General features: G+C 37.4%; 1 protein-coding gene across 1 annotated transcript in view; it reads right to left on the bottom strand.

The window, feature by feature from the left end:
• ITPRID1 (ITPR interacting domain containing 1) overlaps positions 1 to 19,739 on the bottom strand; it is a 76,703-nt gene that overhangs the window by 35,920 nt on the left and 21,044 nt on the right. The window contains exons 4-8 of the mRNA XM_057732059.1: positions 19,301 to 19,352; positions 17,234 to 17,320; positions 14,850 to 15,052; positions 11,083 to 11,657; positions 6,208 to 6,265 (exon numbers count right to left, since the gene is read on the bottom strand). Coding sequence (XP_057588042.1) covers positions 6,208 to 6,265; positions 11,083 to 11,657; positions 14,850 to 15,052; positions 17,234 to 17,320; positions 19,301 to 19,352 — 975 coding nt within the window. The remainder of the gene's footprint in view (positions 1 to 6,207; positions 6,266 to 11,082; positions 11,658 to 14,849; positions 15,053 to 17,233; positions 17,321 to 19,300; positions 19,353 to 19,739) is intronic.

The raw sequence follows: 19,739 nt of genomic DNA on the forward strand, positions 1-19,739 counted from the left end.
GACTGTATCCACGAGCTTCCTTGGTCTCTGGCATCATCTTGGCTTTGGCTACTGGAGATTGGAGTTTAGCAAGAGAGGCAGTGTGGAGTATTTGTTTTCCCAACTCCCTCCCACAGCCTGGCTGCCTCCCTCTATAAGAAGCCACAGCTTCCCTTACATCTATTCATCCCCGGTTTCAGTTGCTACTCCTTTCCCTGGCCCTGCAGTCCTCAGAGTGGTAATTTCTCCCTAATATTTCTAAACCTAGGATTTGGCACCATTCATTGTTGGTTTTAAGCTTGCTCATATGCTTATGGAAACCACTTCTCAGTCACCCAGGTTGCGTGCCATCTGTTTTCTTTTTGGATGAAAGTCCCTACACTTTCCTCCACCTTTCTACAAACTTTTCATCTAACACTTCCCAACAGCTATAATTCTACCTTCAAAATGTTTGGTTGCATAATAGTCGCAATTTGTTATGTGACCAGAATTAAATTTCTGTGTTTGCCTATTTGCTGCTGCTCAAAGCTGAAAACCAATCAACAGCATTTACATTGTCATAGCTGTGTAAATATTCACTGAAGAGTCCATAGTTTGGTCAGGTGGCATTTCCTTTTCTTGATGCCATTGTCATCAAATGGTATTAGATACCATTCATTTTAAGACTTCTATTATTTATGTACCACTAAAAAAGGAAAAAAAAAAAACCCTCTGCCAATTAAATTATGACCTGCCATCAACTGTAAAATGTATCTTAATTTCAAGGAAAAATTGTTCATCTTATAATTGATGAAATACAGTAGTCAACTCTTCCCTTGCCCTCTTGACCTGTTCTTGAGAAGTTCTCAGCCTGGAGTCACAATCCATTTCATAGCCTGCATTATTTTTCTCATGCACCAACCCCATGTCTTCCAACTGCAGAGGAGTCATTTCAAAGTTGTATGGTATACTATATTTAAGGGTACAGACTCTGGTGCTGGATGACCTCAGTTTGAAAGCTGGAACCACTTTTTACCATCTGGAAAATTACTTAACATCTCTGTGCTTCAGTTTCTTCATCTAATAATTAGAAATAATAATAGTGCCTAACTCGATTTATTTTGAGGATTAAAAGATACAATGCGCCTTAAGTACCTTGAACAATATCTGTCACACGGTGACTGTCCTTGTTAAATATAGTGAAATTGCTCTGTGAGTGGTCTCCTTCAAATGCCTCCTATTGCTTGGGTCTCAAAGTAGCATCCCCAGTCCCCCTCCAAAGAGTGGAAGGGCACACAACAGGGTATTACTCTTCCCCAATGAAGTACCTTCACCAGTCTTTTCCCTCTCTCTGCAACTTGTCCCCTCTTTAAATACACGAGCTCAGGAGTTGTAGAACTGGGTCCTACAATTTCCTTAGAAAAGTTGCATGTATGGATTTGTCACATATTGACTTTGTATCTGATATCTATCTTTTTCAGAACCTCAGTCAGAACTAAGACAGGAAGGGTCCAGCTCTAACCACCTGTTACATCTTTGTCATATACTCCTTGGATCTGTCTTCCTTGATGTTTTGTTTATTATATCCATTTCATTTTTCTACTCAATCCTTAAGTAATTTCTCACACATGTCTCCTACTTTTTAAATTCAGTTATTTTTCTGCAGTATTCAATGTTACTGTCTTCATTGTATTTTTTTGAATTATATTTTAATTTTTCTATTAGCATTTTGCTATAACTGTGATTTTTTAATGGTTGCTTTATATCCTCAAATTTTCACAGTATACTTTAATATTGTACCATTTCACATAAGATGTAAAAACTTTGAGCTGTGTTGACCAATTTACCAACCTCCCCGTTCTCCATGCTAAAATTGTCGTATGCATTACATCGATGTGTGGTGTAAATGTCACAGTTCACTATCTTCGGTCTGAAGCGCTTCCTTAGGATTGTCTGCAGTGCAGGTATGTTGATAACGTCATCTTAGTTTTCTTTTATCTAAAAATGTCTTTATTTTCATTTTTTTTTAAACTATTGTATTCTTTATTGCATTTTTAAAAAAAGATTTATAATTTATTTAGTTTTGGCTGTGTTGGGTCTTTGTTGCTGCGCACGGGCTTTCTCTAGTTGTGGTGAGCAGGGTGCTACTCTTCGGGCTTCTCATGGCAGTGGCTTCTCTTGTTGCTGAGCATGGGCTTTAGGCCTGTCGGCTTCAGTAGCTGTGGAGCGTGGGCTCAGTAGTTGTGGCTTGCGGGCTCTAGAGCACAGGCTCAGTAGTTGCGGTGCAGGGGCTTAGTTGCTCCGTGGCATGTACTATCTAATCTGACCGGGGATCTAACCCGACTGGGTATCGAACCCGTGTCGCCGGCATTGGCAGGCAGATTCTTAACCACTGCGCCACCAGGGAAGTCCCTATTTTCCTTCTTGAACGGCATTTTTGCTGCATACAGAATCTGGTTCGAAGTTACTGCCTTTGCTGGTCTCCATTGTTTCTAAGGAGAAGTCTTCAGTCACTCAAATCTTTATTCCCTTATATACAATGTGTACTTTTTCCATACCTGCTTTGAGTATTTTCTCTTTATAAGTTTGACACTAAGTATAGTTTTCTGTGTATCTTTCATACTTGGGAATTGCTGAGCTTCTTGAATCTGTAAACATAAATCTTTGAGTGAATTTGGGAAATTTTCCATCATTACTTCTTTGAATTCTTTTCCTGTCCAATCCTCTCCATTCTTTCCTTCTCTGACTGCAATTATATGTATATTTGACCTTTTTGATGTTGCCCCACAGGCTCCTGAGACTCAGATCACTTTTTTCATATAATTTTTAATGTCTTTTTTCTCCTGTTCTTCCGTTTATTCGATAATTCCTATTGGTATATATTAAAGTTCCCTCATTTCTCTTTTAAAATAAAGCCCATCTGCTATTAAGCCCATCCAATAAATTCTGTATTTCAGAAATTATAGTTTTTCACTTTTAGAATTTCCCTTTCGTTTTTATTATAATTTCTATTTTGCTTTTGAAATTTTCTGTTGTTTCACTCATTGCGAGTATATTTTTCCTCTACATCCTTCAGCATGATGTAAGCTCTTTAAAATACTTTTCTGCTGATTCCAACGTCTTGTTTTTCTTATAGTTTATCTCCACTAATTGCTTATTTTTTGCATGTAGGTCATATTTTCTTATTTTTTCATAAATCCAGTAATTTTTTATTGTATCTAGACATTGTAAACGGCATGGTGTTTCAGCAGTCAGGAAAACTGGCTGGAATCAAAGTCCAATTGGCAATGTCATTTCACTCTTTTAGCTTTGGCTGAAATTGTTAAAGTCTTCCTCACGCATGTTTAGTTTGAGAACTGGCTAGCGATTTCATGATCAGGGTCAGAGGATTTTCCTCTCTGGCTCTCTCCTTTCTGAGATTTCTCACCTCTCTTTCCAGCTTTTGTTATTGCCCCAAACTCTGTCTTCTGATTTTTCTAGCTAGTAAGACTGCTAATTTCTATAAATTTTTTAGAGTGGTGTCAATTAGATCTTGCTTCAGGCTAAAAGACTTTTGAAAAAACAGGACATTCACCCAGTTGCATTCTTTTTTTCCCAAGTGTTGAAGCCATCTACACTATCTGCCTGCTTTTGGTCACTCTCTAGTGCTTTTAGGTAGGAGTTTTAAAAATATTTTGTTGAGGATTTATAGTTATCTGTGGGAGGGTTGGCCTATTAGGGGTTACTTAGCCGTTATCAGAAGCAGAATCAGACACTGTATTTTATCTGAAAGGAATGTTTATTCATTGGAGGTTGTTCTCTTACATAGACTCAATGTCTTCATATATCTCACTGAGAATATTCATTTCTGAGAATTCCTAATGATTCCTTGTAGTCATTCTTTTATTGGTGGGCATTTCTTGGAGTAGCTTCTAACTGTGAACTGCTAGATACTGTGGTAACTTTCCTGTGTTTGCTGATATTATAGTGGCAAGAAAGGTATGCCTTGACTAATTTGAGAGTTAACTTAGATTCATTTGGAATTATGACCATAACATGTTAGTATAGTTCTACAGTGCACTTATTTCTTTAAAACAAAGGTGAGCTATTCCTATAAAATCATCTGCAACTTTACCCACAATATATCTCACACAAATTCCTCAAGGCTTCTAGAATATGAATTATACCCCAACTTTTTAATCACGTTGTTATATGTTTCCTTCTTACATTTATATTCTCTTGTCATTCCAGTGATACTTTTTCAGGGATAAAGGGAGGATGGTGCATTTGTGGCCTTGGGTTCCCATATTTTATAAGAAGAATTTTTTTCTCAAATTCATTTAGGGAAATGCTTAAATACACTTTTTCTGGTAATAGTTTGAGTAGTGTGCATGAGTAGATGAAATAGTCTTTAAAATATCTTTAAACTAAGTTTTAAAGGTATTTGAAGTGTTCATCACATGCCTTCATCTATTTGTGTGTATATATGTGGCTTAAAACTACAGTTTATTACTTCCATGTTTCTGTGGATTGACTCCGCTCAGTTATGTGGTTGTTGCTTGGATTCTCTCAGGCAGTTGCAGTCAAATGGCATCTGGGCTGGAGTCGTCTGAAAGTTTGACTGGACTGAGTAACTAGGATGGTTTATTCACAGGTGAGCTCATTCAAGGCTGTTCCACCAGAGTGACTATATGTGGTATACCCACATGTTGCACTTTTCACACAGCACGTGGGCTAGGTTCTCAGAAGGAATGCTCCAAGAGCAGGTATCTCAAGAACCAGGAAGCAGCCAGGTGGGTTAAAGGATAAGCTTGGAAGAGGCATAGCATCATTTCTGCTATATCCTGTAGGTCAAACAGTCCATGTGTCTTCATCTTTTGAGTAAAGTCATCTTTTGAACTTTGTGTCCATATTCATTCATTCATATGTGTATATATTTAATATGTACATATATAATTCATATATATGTAATCCATTCATATATATCAATCAAAGTAATAATATTTCCTTTCCCCATTAATCAAACTAGTTTTACTTATTTTTCTCAGTCTTATTTTTTCTTGGGTTAACAACAGTGTTTTTGAAAGTAATAAAATCACATTTGCTTTACTATAATTCAGATTTTCTCCATTAGGCTAACGTTCACCCATCTTAATTTGCTCTCTGAATTTGAGATTAAATATAGATTAGTGCTTTTGCCTAACTTCCCAAATTATTTTTTGGAATGATTGGGGTGACTTACATGATATCAGCAGACCTCTTAATTGAATGTCAAAGAAGGCAACTCCTATTGGCAAGGGGACCTCCAGCTTCACGGAGAAGCATTCAATTAGATGGAAAACAGATGCTTATTTTTGTCTTATAAACCTCAATGCAGGTTAGGTGGTAATTACTTTGAAGAGCAGGATAACAATTTATGTAATCAGCAGGACCCTATAATTACTAATGCATAATTTCTAAATAGCATTTAGCAAAATGAGGCCCATACATACACTTTGTAATGAAAAAGATGTGTTTGACACCACACTAAATTAAATTTTAAATTTGCATATTTTCTTCCAGGAAACACACGAGCTTCATCTGCTTTATTTTGCTTCACTAAACCCCGTCTACTTTTAGCTCTGTTATAGGATCATGGAAATGCTGAATCACAATGATGGCTGAATGGCAGCATAAGAACCAGTAGTAGAGAAAGACTTCCTTCTCTGTGGTCTAGGAAAGTATAACATCAATCTAAGAGATGATCTGGAAAGTTACACCTAGGCAACTTGTTTCCACTGAGAGACTAATGTGATGGTCATAGAATCACTTAATTTAGACTATAAGTGCCAGCAGAGAACTTAAAAATTATCTGCACTTATCTCTTTATTACAGACAGAAAAGCTGATGTCCAGTAAAATGATATGACTTGTACAACAGCAAGCAGCTGGCTGTAGGAGTAAGAAAGTATTCACTTGGTTACTCCCAAGTTTGTGTAAAATCCATTTCATTAGCCTATTTGGATCATATAGAGTTTTTGTCAGACAGAACTCATACTACATTAGCCCCAGGGATACTGGACATTTTTGTAGTAAGTGTTTTGAAATTTACATGTACATATGCATTGCTAGCAGGTGTTTAATAGTAGTAGGTAGAAGTAGTAGTAATAGTAGGTATAGCATCTCCTGAAGATAATTTAAGTTCTACATATTAAGAAAGTTGAGTACTAGTTATTTACATTTTCTTTTTGAAAGACCAGTGATGAAATTACACACTTTGATAAATTCTTACCTACAGTTCCTGAAGTCATGTCAAGAGGATTACCAGCCTCTTCTTCAAAGCTCTGGACCTGAGACACCAAAATGCATCAGTCTCATTAGAAATGCTTTCATGATATCATTTATTTAATCAACATATAAGACACCAAAATGCATCAGTCTCATTAGAAATGCTTTCATAATATCATTTATGTAATCAACATATAATGTTAATATCATTTATTTAATGTTAATCAACATATAATGTTAATATCATTTATTTAATCAACATATAATGTTAATATCATTTATTTAATCAACATATAATGAATACCTACTGTCTACTGCTAAGAGGATTAAACATGAATTCTGAACTCAAAGAGCTAACAGTCTGCTGCAGGCAGGTGGTATGTACAAGGCACTCATAACAAAGATGCAAAGAACTAGGAGAGTCAAGAAGAGGCAAAGGGATAGATCACTTCCAGGTGGGAGGAATAGAGGCCCTGCCTGGAAGACGTAGCATTTGAACTAAACTTAAATAATATTATTACTATTAATCTAGAAATTCTTTTTTCTTTTGATCCTAAAGAGCTTTAACTATTTTTGGAGAAAGCAAGTTATTTCCCATATTTAATTTTAGCTCTCTAAGGGATTTATTTACAACTTGGTAAATTTGTGGAGAGCAGTTTAGGAAATTCATAACTCAGTTGCTATATAAAACTTAGAAAGCTCAAAAAAATTGATTTTCAAATTGAGAGAGTAGAATTTATTTTAAAAATTCTTTTAAGAAATTAATGAATATTACTCTATTAATGAAAATAAAATCATTGTTAAAGCTAAATTATAATACTTTCTTTAAAAATAATAACAGCTTACTCTACAAGCTTGATAAATATAGAAAGTTAAAGAAGGTAAGAAAATGGTTACTGTTAATGTTTTGGAGTATGTCTTTGCAGGTTTTCTTTTAATACATTTATTCTAGATATAGTAACATAGTCCAATTTCTCACTTAAAATTTGGAGGGAACTTTTATCCCCACATCATAAAATTTCCTTGAAAACACCATTTTTAATGAATGCACAATAGGCCATATTTTGAAGGTACATTAATTTACTTAATAATTCTCCTAATGTTGGAATGTTTTCTAAATTTTGCAAATAGAAATATGCTGAGATAAGTATCCTTGTACATAAATCTATTTCTACATGTCATATTATTTATTTGGGATTGATGTCTGAATATTGAAGGCTGAATCAAAGGATGTAAATATTTTAAACATTGTGGTATATATGGCCAAAAATTACCTTTAACCCAGGAATAAAGAGAGGATCATGAGGATATAGCTCAGTAATGTAAGAAGAAATATTTATTCTCTCTTTTTAATCCTCCATCTCTTTTTTCACAGAAGTTACTCTATACTTGTAATTGACTAGACATACTTATTAACATTATCTTTATTGGTTTTGTAACTCAAACCAGCGCTCACCATATGCATTTTTCAGTATAATAAGAAAATTTTTTGCTGTGACCATTATCCTGGAGAAAAACCCACTGCAATGTAAAGTATATAGTCATCTATTAGAAAAAAGAACAAAAACAAAAAAGTCCCAATAATTTAAAATGGAAACCAGGTGTATTCCTGGATTATTCCACCTGGGCTGAACTTATTAATAAAGAAAAAAATAAAAATAAATAATTATAATGTTTGAAACATTTCTCACCTAAACAAGATGCTGACTGGCATTATTTAATAATAGGGGTAACATTCTTACACAGGAGTTCCAGAGAGCAGGATCCTTGTATGTAAGGGAGAGGGAAGGTTAAAGATATTATATTGTAGATACAAAGAAGCATCCTAAGAGAGTCTGCAACTACTGAAGTTTCAAAAGTATTAAATTCTCCTAACATATTTTGGAATTTAAAAATGAAAGGAACTGACAGTTTAACTAAGTAAAATTAGACACAAAAATATGTTGATTTTTGCATTAAAAATCTAGGTACAACTTTGTTGGAATCATAATTTTGAGAAGTGAGCCAAATATTGCCATATTCAGCCTTTAGTAGGACTTTAGGGAAAGCATTATAGATTGATCTGTAGGCAGAATTTGGCCAATCAGAGTTGAAATTCTGATAGGTAGATATTTAAATACATTGGCTCATATTTCAAATGCCATGAAAATCTGCCAATTTCATACATATTTTTCATTTCTTATAATTATATTTTTAAATTTGCCATTAAAAAATGACTATTAAATCTGGCATTAGTTCCTGTTTAAGCTACAAGTTACCCAAGCTTCATTTACTCATACATCGGTATTGAGTGAAACAAATATTTTTCTCCAGTCTGTGTGATGATGATGTAATATTTTAAATATATTTCTTAAGAAAACAAAATTCAAGTAGTGAGTTTTTTAATATCATTTTGAAGGCTCTCTCTGCCTTACATACACATATAGCCTCTTATACACATCTGGGCAAATATTAAAGACACACCATAAACAAAGTTGGCTTCAAAGTTCAACAGAATATTCTGTTTTTACATGGAAGCCACTCACAGACTGAATTAATACTATCAAATAGTTCTAATATTAATCTACTCCTTTACAAATATTTACAAAGTTCCTACTATGTGCCAAAAAACATGTGAGTTTGTTGGGTTTTTTGTTTGTTTGTTTTTTTATCTTTTTTGTTTTTGGTGTCTGAGTGTGTTCTCCCTTGCCACACCTATATATACTAGCATGTATAGCTTTTCCTTGAATAACTGTCATATAAGAATATTTGAAAGTATGCCATGCAAGGACTAACATTCTTTTCCTCATTCTTTATGTTGAGTATGATGATGTTTACCATTCCCTGGGCTCTCACATGTAGATGACCTACAAGGAACTTTGTTTTCCTCTAAGTCAGTCAAGTTTGATGCAGAAGAAGCTTAGTAAAGGGACAGTAGAGTGTAATGAGGCTTGTCAACAGGCAGGAGTTTGGTGAAATTTCCTTTTTGGATCCTAGGAAATAGCAGACTGAATAACGACTTGTAGACTGTCTTGATGTTCTTTATAGTAATTTAACTATTAGTTTGGTAATTACTTTTTGTAAGATTGAATAAAAGAAAATACTTTTTTTTTTAGTGCCATCTCAGATTCTATGGAAATCAGGGCACTTGACCAAAGGTCTTTTTTTCTCCATTTATAATTTGTATTCATCTTTATGCTACGGTTTTAAAGTCAGATTAATATTTTAAGGTTCTTAAGATAATTTTTGACATAAGACATATGCATACAGAAACATTTATAAATAGATATTAGGATTGTTAACAGATATATATTTTCAGGCAACTTTTATCTCTTTGTGGGATGGGGAGACCTACCAATAGGCATATTCACCTAACTCTTTACTTTTTTTTAAAGTTATTGTTAAGCTTTAATATCCTATGATTTCCTTGATTGTCTCAGCTGCCTGGCTGGTTAAGAACCCCTTTTCTTACTCCCCAGATATCCCAAACTTGTTTCTTCAGTGACATAAAAGTTTATCGGTAGAGCTGTCACTGTCCCTACCATGTTGTTGGTTTTTGTGCTTATCCCTGCCACTGCACTGTGGTTCCCTGGAGGGCAGAGTCTGTGCCCCAAAGCCTCACATGCAGTGGACTCACATGTAGAATGTCTCACATGTAGAGAGCTCAGAGGAGAGTGGCCTGACCTTGGGACTGGCATATAAATATCCTACCCCACTTCTAAACAGTTTACATGAAAAGGGGGGAAAAGCCTTGCTCTTCTATACTTTCTTTGTAATTAAAGAGTAAAGAAATGAGTGAAAATGTGTATATATTTTTAAAAAAGACTTTGAAGTACAGTTGGGTGTACCATCTGAATGATGATAAAAATTAGCATGTGTAAATGAAGGTGGGATGAAGAGGCAAAGAATATGTGTGAAATGGAGGTCAAGCTATGTGAGTATCACTATATCTCAAAGCGAGCAAATAAATAAAATGCTATCAAACTCAAGTCCCTACTTCTTTTGTCCAAGGCCCCACATTAAGTATTGTAGGGCAAATATTTCCAAGACATATTCCCTTGAGGATAAAACCTAATCCTCAAGGAACTGACAGTCCCGTGGGGGAGATGTTATCAACACACAAACACAATCTTTACTGTAACAAGCTCTCCCAGCTAAGGCTAGGAGAATCCAGAGGAGGAGTGGTGGGCAAGATGTGCTGAGTGGGAAGTAGTTGAATTGACCCTCAAAGAGGCTGAAACATGGAAAGATAGAGAGTAGATGAAAGCATACCAAGATTTATAATAAAACATTGAGGAAAAGCAAAGTAAAAAATAACCTTAGGGGGCTTCCCTGGTAGCACAGTGGTTAAGAATCCGCCTGCCAATGCAGGGGACATGGGTTCGAGCCCTGATCCAGGAAGATCCCACATGTGTGGAGCAACTAAGCTCGTGCGCCACAACTGCTGAGCTTGCGTTCTAGAGTCCGCAAGCCACAACTATGAGCCCACACGCCGCAACTGCTGAAGCCCATGTATCTGGAGCCTGTGCTCTGCAGCAAGAGAAGCCACTGCAATAAGAAGCCCATGCACTGCAATGAAGAGTAGCCCCTGCTCTCCGCAGCTACAGAAAGCCCGCACGCAGCGCAATGCAGCCAATAAAAATAAATAAACAAATAAAATAACCTGAGGATTCAGTTGTGAGCAAGAAAAGGAAAAGAAATGGGAGAAAGCAAAGGCTGGCATATTAGTTTAGTTCTGACTGAAGCAACTAGAATGACCTTAAATGTCCTAGACTAAACAGAAGTTTGGAATAATAAGATGTAATGCTGAAGGGTTGAAAGATGAAGGGGTTAAATGAGGGCTGCAAGGCAAAAGATGCCTTGGTGGAAGTTATTTCCCTTAGAAGTTGAGTACACTGACCTCTTCCATTTCGAAGGAGTCTGGTGTTTTGTCTGCAACATGAGACAAGCGCTTGAGTTTGTTAGTCTGAATTGGGTTCTCCTTTCGAGTTCTGTCCTTGACTGACCCCTCAGACACACAGGAAAGAGGAGCCTGCTTGGCCAGCACAGATGAGTGAGACCACTGCTTGCTCAGAAGAGCTTGGGAAGGATGACAAGTTGTCCAGTCATCACAGGCTTGGAGAGACCAACGCTCTGCCAAAGGAGACAAGTGACTGTGATCATGTTTGTTTGTCATGGCTGGCAACTCGGCTCCACACTCCCCTGCTTCTGCAGAGATGAGGGAAAATTGCTTTCTCATCTTCAATGACTTTGATGCTTCCAGGCTATAATCCCTTCTAGTGCTCTGCTTTGAACTTCTCCTAAAAAGCTCACCCAATCTTCTTCGACGCTCTTTGGCTTCACTCACTGAGGTTCCTTGCACAGTTTTTCCTTCATCTTCCTCTTCAGCGTTGCTCTGCAGGATGCTAACATCATTCAGCAAAGATGAGAAAGCACTGGCCACATGATCCAATATTTTTAGCTGTCGGAAACGGCCTGAACAATACAAGGAACACACAATTTTTAGTTTCAATGAAACTGCATAAATGTAGTAAAAACTGAAGAGATTTGTTAACACATGTGATTTTCAAGATGGGAAGGACTAAGTTTCTGAAACTCAAGTTTTTCCATAGTACATGCCATTGGTTATTATGGAGGAGATTCCCCTACATAACAAGGGGAATATAACTTATATTTCCCTATACTAATATTTTCCTATATAACTGTGTTATAGGGAATGAGAATACCTTTTATATTTAGTTAAATATGCATAACTATATAGATTCATATAGTTTTTATGCATTAAATCTATAAAATCTATAGGCAAGGATGAACCTTGACATTACTGTCATGTATTAAAGTACATGTCAAAGAGTGAACCCAGCTCTTTCACATGAAGTGAGTTTGGAGATTCTTCCGCAGCTTAAGGCAGTCACCATCCTCATCATTACCTCCATCATCTCCATTTATACCCCTCACCTGAGAGTGTGGAAAGATTATGATCTATGGATCAGAAGACCTGGATCCAAATCCCAGATCAACCAATCACTGAAAGTGTGACCACAGAGTAAGTGAGTTAATAGATTCATGGTGCTTAGGCTTGTGCCTGGCACATAGTAAATGGCCAGTTTCTTCATCTGGAGAATGAGGTAATAATACCAGTCTTACATATCTCTCACATCTGTTATGAAAGCTCAATGCTATATAAATATCAGTTAAAATTGTAAATGTGCATGACTCAGGAAGGGAATATATTGTCTTCAGTCTTCCAAAAGAAGATAGTCATTAATGTGAAAGCCCATTTACCTTTCCAAACATACCAGCTCCTCAACTGGCCTTTATGAATGACCTGGCCTCACTTGTTCAGGCAATATGCCAGGATTGGCTTAATTAGTATCTGGGAGAGATCTAATGCAGCAACAGCTATTTTGGGGACACACTGGTACTTTGAAAAAATTGTAAAAAAATATTTTTGGTATCTCCAGACAACAAAAGCTCAGTAAGGGAAACAGAACATTTTGTTTTTATTACACATCCTTCTCTCAACCCCAACAATGGCATGCAGGGTTGCATAGCTCCGCAACGGTCAAACACCCAGTGGGGTGGAAGGATGCTGTCCTCTGTTCTGTTGTCTGTATCATCATCACAGCAATGCTATAGACTTCTCCAGGAACGAATCTTTGTGCCTACCTGTTTCCTTCACCTGAAAGTGGAAAATATTGACTATTCATTCTTCTACTCCAAAAAAAATGTGATGGGCTTCTCATGGAAGACTATGATATTCTGTCAAGACCTAAAGGAACTCTTGGGTTCCAGATGTTTTCAGAAACATTCTGATTACACTTCCCACTTAAGTTTAGTTGTAAGTGCAAGAGCATGATTGAATCATAATTCCACTTTTACGACTGTCTTAGCATCCATTCTATAGCAGATTTTTATACTTAGACTAAGACAATACCTATCAATTTAATTGGTTCAGGCAATTCAGAGAACATAATAGTGTGAAGTGTTAGATGGGGATTTTCTTTGTTTGTTTGTTTTGCTCTGGGGTGCACTGAACAATGAACCAATTGATTCTCATCCCTCAAGTTTGAACCTTTGGTACTGACTTTGAATGAGACATACTGTTTCATTCTGTCTATGGGACAGCCAACTAATTTTCTGATTGCTTGTTTTGCATTTGACCTCCTCAGCTTTCTTGAGTTGAAAGTGTACTGGTAAGTGTTGGGCAAGAAGAGTTGCCATGCACTGTCAGCACAGCGCTAAGTGGTGGAACTAAGAGGGGGCCAGCAGCCACAGGGTCCCTACAATCCATGTGTCAATTTCATCTGTGAAATGTTTACTTCACAGATCAGCTCAAAGACTCCTCAAATATTGGTAAGTGTTACTATTCTCCCCAAATAAAGAATTGATCAAAGATTCTGCATTTCTGTGCGGCTTGGAGGAAAAGACAACAAAGAATGATATTCATTTCTACTAAAGGTAAAGAAACGTTACACTGCAACACCCTCAGTTTTGCATACCCTTTTTAAAAAATATCATTGCTATGATTTCTGAGACCCATTGCACCTGTATGAAAACAGGGGAAACAGAAACTAAATTGAAAAATCTAAGCAAAACCTCTGTTCCAGATATTCGTTTGAGAGAAACACTTCATCTCACTTGACTTTCCTTTCAGCGAATTTATTTATTTAGAATTTATTCCATTAACAGAATTTTGGCATGTTCCCCAGTCCAGAGTTCTGCAAACTCTACTCCATGGAGGAGATGTTCTTCAATGCTCCTCTAAGAGAGGTTCTGTATTGAAATGATTTTGAAAAAGCTGCACTGCATTCCCTCTAGGAGACTGAGAGTGCACCTCAGCATACTAAACAAATCCTGCAGTAAATAAACCCGTTTAACTGCAAGCCATCTTTCTCCCAAATTATTTGAGCACAGTACACATACCCCAATAATATCCTCAGTAGTGTCCTAGAGAAAAGTATTCCATTGACCACCAGTTGGGGAAAAGTTGCAACATGCATGATAACTATAAGATTTAAGTACAGTTAGTCCACAATTCTGAAGATACGACAGACTTATAACTACCAATTACAGCTTGTGGTGGAATAAGTAGTGTTCTAAGCCTCGTAGATGAGAAAATTAAGGTATCACTTAGTGACCCATGATTAAGCCTTGCCAAATCCTGGTTTCTCTGACCTCTGGGTATGTGGCTACGGTATGCAGGAGTGCTGTTCACCAGTACTGTCTTCCTCCTGGGTGTGTGGTAGGATTGCACATTATCACCCCTTTGGAGTTAATTGTGGCCACATGATTTTTCTTGGACAACGAAATCTGAGCACACTTGATATGTGTAAGCTCTGAGCAGGAGGCTTTAAGGCTCAAGTATGGTTCTCTCTTTCCACCTTTTCTCTGTCCTTCCAACCAGTGATGTTCCAGATAGTGGAGCCAAGTCCATGGGTAAGGAAAACATCATGCAACAGATCTCTCTTCCTCCCAAAATACACACCAATCCACAGCAGACTCGGAGAGTGATCAAGATATAAACCTGTCTCTGTTTGGAGCCACTGAGATATCGGAGTTGAGTGCTACTGCACACATCTTCTGGCCCATCCCTCCTAAAACTGTGGCTCATCTGACTGCTCATTGCCATTGCTGAGATTCTGATGCCATGTGGTCCTCACTTACTGTACAAGTTAGGGTTCTCAATGTCCATTCGCTGCTTTTGAGCTTCAAGAAAAACATGGATGTTGATTCCTCTGGCTGCTGAGCCACAACCCAGGAATCTGGCTGGGATTTTTGTGCAGATGTCTGGCTCGTCAGCACCAAACCCCAGATCCAAGAGAATCTCCACTGGATCTTTTTCCCAAAATTCCAGCCATTCAGGAATGCTGCAGTAAAAATATAAATATCTTTATCCAGTAACAGTTCACTTAACCAAAAGCCACTTTTTTTCCTAGTCACCTCACCCACCCAATCTTCCAGAAATCGAGTAAAGGAGGAATCTGAATAGACAAACAGATGGTGCATTTACCAGAGCTCATATGTATTTCCTAAAAGGGTAGTCCATCACCCTCTCTCAGGGACGGGTTGTCTGTACTTTACAACGAGTTTACTTAACAGGTTTTCCAATTCATAACAGGCAAATGTTAAATTAGACAGGGCAGGGAGACTGTGGGACAAAAACCAGAGGCAGTGAAGTGATAACCACAAAAAACAGCAGCTGATGGCAATATGAAACAGAAGAAGAAGAAGAGAAGGAGAAGGAGAAGGAGAAGGAGAAGGAGAAGGAGAAGGAGAAGGAGAAGGAGAAGGAGAAGGAGAAGGAGAAGGAGAAGGAGAAGAAGAAGAAGAAGAAGAAGAAGAAGAAGAAGAAGAAGAAGAAGAAGAAGAAGCAGCAGCAGCCTGAAAACAGTAGATTAAAAAAAGAATATTTAAAAAGAGTACCAGTCTGGGGCATCCCCAGTCACACAAACTTGCTGAGGACATCACTAAATGGAAACTACAAGACTGATGTTCACAAATAATGATTTACGTCCCTAGGTAGGGATAAAACACGTTCTGTATTTTTTTGGACTTGGCTGAGGAACAAGAAGTACTTTTTTCAAGTTGTTTTATTCAGTGTTGGCACTGAAAATGATACCCTTCAGTTATCTGGAAATTATATTTATATATACCTGCTCACTTTCCAATCAGTGAACTTCTCCTTAGTGACTGTGATAGTGACCCTTTAAAACGCACGAACTCTATGGGAATCAGAACTTTTAATGAGGTTTTCCTAGGTTTGCTTGGTTCTTCTGTTAAAGTTTCTGTTTACATGCAAAATTAGGGAGCTTATTTCAGATAGTTTGGATAATTTTACTTTCGTGACACCAGCATTTAAATTGGATTAATTACAATTCATTTATTTAGCCATTCACACATTCAACAACAGCCACCTATAGTCTCAGTTGGCAGGCCACCCAGCATCACGTTCCAACATCATGTTCACACTTTCTTAAGTGACATAGAGATCTTGTGCTTTGCCTCCTGATTCCACCAAGAAAGAAAAGATAAGCCAAGAACTACTACTGTGGGGCTTAAATGGCTCAGCTTGGATCTCTCAATCATTGGAAAGAACTGGTGAAATGGGGGTGCCAGTCACTTGATACTGTAATATAAAAAAAGGTTCGAGGGAGAAAAAAATTCTTGTGAAAAAAATCTAAATTTTGAATGAAAGAATTTAATTTGTTATTTGACCTCAGCTACAAGTTTTTATACTACTCATTTATACAAATATTTATTGAACATCTGTCATGTTCTAGGCTCTCTGCTAGGCACTCAAGACACAAAAAAAGAACAAAAATAATATAGTCATACTTTGTAATGGCTCACATTCTCATGGCCAAGAATATAATTATTGATTGATTTGTCATTAAAAATACTTTCAACATCATTAACTCTTTTTTTATGTGTACTTAATCATGTAAGAAATACATAGAATACACTCACCTTGTTAAAAATTGTAATGTCCCCTTGGCCATTACCCCTACTAATCCTGACTCCCTTCCTACTGAATTCATGTGTATCCTTCCAGACATTTTTTATGTAGTTACATATATGTTTTACAGTTTTCACTTGTTGGCTTTATAAACAGTAACATATTCTATGTATCTTTCTGCATCTTGATTTTTTTCCACTTAAAATATGACTTAAAGATCATTCTAAGGTAGTATCATTATCTCTATCTATTCCTTTTTATCACTGTATAGAATTCCATAAAATGGGTGGCTCAATAGTTTATCTGGCATTTCCCCATTGACAGATATTTAGTCCAACTTCACTTGATGCTTTTATTGTGTTGGCCAAAAAGTTCATTCGGATTTTTCCGTGCGATGTTATGGAAAAACCCAAATGAACGTTTTTGGCCAACCCAATACATTGTTTGTGCAAGTTGGAGTTCCCAAATCCTTTATTTGTTCTCTCATCCATCCACTTAAGAAGTATTTCTCAAGGGCCTATTTGAAATTTCATGAAGTCCACTGTTGCACAAAATGATTTCTCTGGATGAAGAGTGCCTGGAAATCACATACCTTTGTGGTATACTTGCAGCAGAATGGCAAGAGTTGAAACTGGTCCCTCTGGAGAGAGTGGGAGTTTCTGAAATCTGATGCAGAGATCTGCAGTTGGGGGAAATACCAGTGATGAGATGTGTTGATTTAGATAGTCCCTTGGGAGATCAGTGTGACTCTTTTCTGTTCAGAGCAAACGTTTGCATTTCCTCTTCATTTCTAATAATCTCATAGTGGCCACACCTTTGAAGAAGAGCGAGCATGTAGCGGAGGAACCGCTCCTCTCTTCAAGAGCGTTGTGTTACAGAGGCGTGAGAATTTAAGTGTTAGGTGCCCGCCAGTGCTCATTATAAAGGTGACAGAATGTCTCACTTTTGACAGATGGCAAATCATTGGGGAACCTTTCAGGAATACAGCTTTGCTAGGCACCAACTTTCAGGAAGAAGTTAAAATTATGTGATGAAAGAGGTACAGCAGGCAACCACTGAAGCGACTCTGCATTAATTCTCATAATGGTGGAGGATTTCATATTGCGTGGTTAACACTCTCTAAGTGCTGTCTCCAGGGCTCCTGTGGCCATCCATATGCAACAATAACAAACTCCTTCATTACAGCAAAGACTAACACGAGTGTCTCTCTATTCAAATAGGCCTGCAGTGTGAGTCATTTGAAACCGTTTCTAAACAGAATGGAACCCTTTTATAATATAGTTCACTTTTGTATAGCATGGATATACCTTAACACATTTAGCCTTATCAAATATAACAGTGAGTTGGCACAAAATTGGAATTTATCAAAGAGTACAACATTGATATCAGTTTTCCTGAGGAGACCAAGTTATCTTACATGGGCTCCTGAATCTGCCTTAGTCTGTCCACATTTGGTAAGAATAGCTGGGTCCTGCCTTTTCTTTGTTCAGTTGCTTCTCTGTATTAAGGTCGAGCAAGTGCACATTTCTGAATAATAAAGATTCTGTTTTAACAGATGATTGAGCATGCTGGGAGCCTTGGAAGACAGATAGAAGATACCTTCCACTTACTGCCTCCCCTCAGTTTGGATTAGGCTTGCCATAATTTTTGTTTCACTGTGTTTGAGATTCACAGCTTATTTTGTAATGTTCAGCAGAGCTACCCAGAAACTGCCCTGATCTTGGATCCAGGATAATCCATGTATAGTCACAGTTCTAATCAAGCTTCAGGAGCATGGGTGAGTCACTGACTTTGACTCTCATTTTCCTCTTCAACAAAATGAGCTGCTTGAGAGAATTCTGTGGTCCTATGGCTCTATGCTTCTGTGAGCAACAAAAATATCTAATCTTCTAAAAGAGAAAAACTATGCCAAATTAGCATTTTAGGTGTGAATGGGTAGAAGCTGGAGGTATACAGTATTGATTATTGGGTTTTCAACCAGTTTGAATTTTCGGAAAATGTAAGAGCGACTAGAGCATGGGAAGCAGAGTTCCCAACCCTCAAAAACACACAGTCTATTCCAGTGGTTCTGAAACTAGAGTGTGCCTCAGGATATTTGAAGGGCTTGCAAAAACACAGATTTCGGATCCCTACATCCAGATTTCCTGATGTGGTGTGAGTGGGGTGAAGCTTGGAAACTTGCAATTCTATTAAGATCCCAGATGCTGCTGCTGCTGCTGGGTGGAACCACTTTGAGACCTAGTCTATCCTCATATTAGGAGACTCAAACTGCTTTCTACCTATCAGTGGAAACTGTATGAATGACCGTCCAGCAAATAGCATGATAATTAATAATATTGGCAACATGAAAATATGAATTCACTATTTTATGAACAGGTCCTCATGAACAGCTAAATTTTAGTAGAATACCATTTATATTTTAATTAAATCCCCTCCCCACCCAAGTCAGCATTTGTTGATTTAATTTGCTTACTCCTTTATGATAATTAAAGAACTATTTCTCTCAAGGCTGGTGAAAACCGTCCAGGCACTATGGCTAAACCAGTGACAAGATCCCAAGATCCACAGCATTATTACGAGACCTCCTCACTTCCATTTCATTCATGCAAGATGTGGCCGTAAAATCCTGGAGTGAGATAACAGTGATTCTGCCACCTACCTCATGTAGTCTTTCACAGTCATTTGAACCATTCCTTGTTCGTGGAAAGGAACTGCAATAAAAAAGGGGGGGGGGTGAACTTAATTTCCTTTTTTCTCATGGAAGATTTTCTCACCCTCAAATGAACTGACATGGAATTGATTTCCATATCCGAGATTGTATCAGCGTGAGATACGAGGCATCTCTGTAGTGAACAAGACAGAATGTAATTAATGGCTAAGTTGTGTGACAAGCACTTGAGGAAATGTGGTGTTTGCTTGGTGAGAGGGAAGTCAGTGGCAAATGAAGTACTCAGCAAAGGTTTCATGGAGGAAGCAGTAGCCTGTCTAGGATTTTTAAGAATAGGGAGAATTTGATAGATGAAAAGGAGGTGTTGTCATGGGAGAAGCGTCTATAGCAAGTGCCAAGAACAGTGCTAGGTCTAGGCTGACTAGATCAC

This window comes from Hippopotamus amphibius, chromosome 4, assembly GCF_030028045.1.
Source record: "Hippopotamus amphibius kiboko isolate mHipAmp2 chromosome 4, mHipAmp2.hap2, whole genome shotgun sequence".
Taxonomy (NCBI): domain Eukaryota; kingdom Metazoa; phylum Chordata; class Mammalia; order Artiodactyla; family Hippopotamidae; genus Hippopotamus; species Hippopotamus amphibius.